General features: G+C 26.6%; 1 protein-coding gene across 4 annotated transcripts in view; it reads right to left on the bottom strand.

The window, feature by feature from the left end:
* Window positions 1-761: 761 nt before the first annotated feature.
* LOC126909049 (uncharacterized) overlaps window positions 762-2199 on the bottom strand; it is a 7520-nt gene continuing 6082 nt past the window's right edge. For 3 of the 4 annotated variants that reach the window (XM_050691411.1, XM_050691410.1, XM_050691412.1), the window contains one exon: window positions 765-863. In XM_050691411.1, coding sequence (XP_050547368.1) covers window positions 781-863 — 83 coding nt within the window. In that variant the 3' untranslated portion in view covers window positions 765-780. Of the gene's footprint in view, window positions 864-2199 lie in introns of all 4 variants that reach the window. The other variant, XM_050691409.1, reaches the window with a different exon arrangement.

Here is a 2199-nt window from a genome sequence, read left to right as displayed (position 1 = left end):
ATCCTCAATTATACATTGTAACACAGACGCAACACTTAGAAAACTTCAAATTAAAAACTATTTCTCCTCAACACACGGACTTAATTTCATATGTCAACACAAAATTCGTTTGGGTTGAATTCCATATTTCTAGATCATTAAATGATTTATACATTGATATTACAACAAAACAATGCAATACCCAGTGTGCAATATCAAGTTTATTATGCGTTTAATAAACATCAACAATTCCACCATAGACGGTCTATTTAAGAGCTGCCAATGGTTTACTATGGAGCATTATAACCGTTTATTAACCATTGATGCACCTACCATATTTATTTACAGAAATAACGCTTATTTTACTAATATAAGTATCTTAAAACTTATACGTATTTTAAACGTTGAATATAGTTATCTTATCAACACATAATATTCATTTAATTTACTCATATATAAGTAGATTAAATGAATATTAAATATATTTTGTACTTTTNCTTAATTTCATATGTCAACACAAAATTCGTTTGGGTTGAATTCCATATTTCTAGATCATTAAATGATTTATACATTGATATTACAACAAAACAATGCAACATAGAAAGAAAAATATTAATGCAAAAATTGTCTCTAGCCTCATACAGTTTAGCAGAATTTGCTTACGCCATGTGTGAAACTCCTGGTTGTATGGCAATATCCAGTGGAGAAATCATATACCTCATGAAATGCAAACCAGTTCTAGANTAACAAATTAATGATGTATAAATATTCCCTAATAATAATAATAATAATTTATATATATCAAACTATAAGGTTTTTTTTTTCATTTTTTCTGTTGCTGGCTTCTCTAAGCCACTGACCTAAGTAAGTCTTATATTCTGTTTCTGTAATATTTTGTAAAACATAAACAACAAAATTAATTAANACATCAAAATCAATCATCCTTTATGGCACCAAAATCACACATATTACAAAAATATGGAACAGAAACTACTTGTAACAATAGATTACCATGCGCCTACTTCTTAGATGGAGAATGGTTTGGACTCAATCCAAATTTAATTGATATCAAAACACCACAGATATTAAAACCAGAAACCAAATTTACATGGAATTATAAATCCCCGGAATACTTAATGTCCGCTGGCATTTATAATCGAGATGTAATGCAAGCATTACAAAAACATTTAATGTTCGCTCAAGAAATTACAGCAATACAAAACAACATTGTTCGTCAAACATTAGGATATGAAGTAACCAACCAAATAAATCTACACAAACTTATTGATCCTTCAGTTATAAGTTCCATGGTAGAAGATAAATTACATAAAATTTGGGGATGGTTCACATATTTTGGTTCATTTATGTCTGGAATTTTAGGCATTATTTTTACAATTAAAATTCTAACTATTATTATTAACTCTTGCATGAATGTACACTTATTATATAATACATTTGGTTGGAGTTTAAGATTATTCTGTGGAATATTTAATAATATAACTCATTATTTTATGCACAAAAATCATCAACAACATTATAACACCAATAATGTTGAGCTAAATAATATAAACACAGCAAACAATGATACAACACAAACACAATTAAAAGTTCACTCTTTCCTTTATCCAGATATAAGTCACTCCACTCTGTAAGATGTCTGATGAAATTCTTGACATTCCTGTCTATAACTCCACAATACACAAAAAAACCAATAATGATGAAATATGATAAAGACATCCAATATGACACTACTAAATTCTACGTTTGGCGTTATGGACAAACGGTCTACCTTTTTCCAAAACCAAATCCACTCATCAATCAAAACAGCAAAAATCGAAAACGCAAGTCTAGAAAACAAAAACCGTAAAAAAAAAAAAAAATTATATATAATAAAATTTTTTTTTGTCTTTATTTATATCACTTATTACAATTTGTGTATCATAAAATTATATTCACATAATTTATCATATCCTAAATATCATATTTACACTATTATACTTATATTTATCACAAACTTATTATAATATTATATTACTAATATTAATATTCAACTTATTTTTATATACAGGGTGGCCCACCACTCACTGACAACTTAAATAACTTTTGATCCAGTTAATATTTTTAGTTGATTTTTTTTTTAAATAATAGTTATACGTTAGGTCTATAGCTATATCTCAATAATTAATTTTTTTACATTTTATTAAAAATATTAATTATTTT

The sequence above is a fragment of the Daktulosphaira vitifoliae genome, unplaced genomic scaffold, assembly GCF_025091365.1.
Source record: "Daktulosphaira vitifoliae isolate Bord-2020 unplaced genomic scaffold, ASM2509136v1 Scaffold_91, whole genome shotgun sequence".
Classification (NCBI taxonomy): Eukaryota; Metazoa; Arthropoda; class Insecta; order Hemiptera; family Phylloxeridae; genus Daktulosphaira; species Daktulosphaira vitifoliae.
Note: the sequence above shows the minus strand (reverse complement) of the source record. Positions and strands in the feature narration are given on the sequence as shown.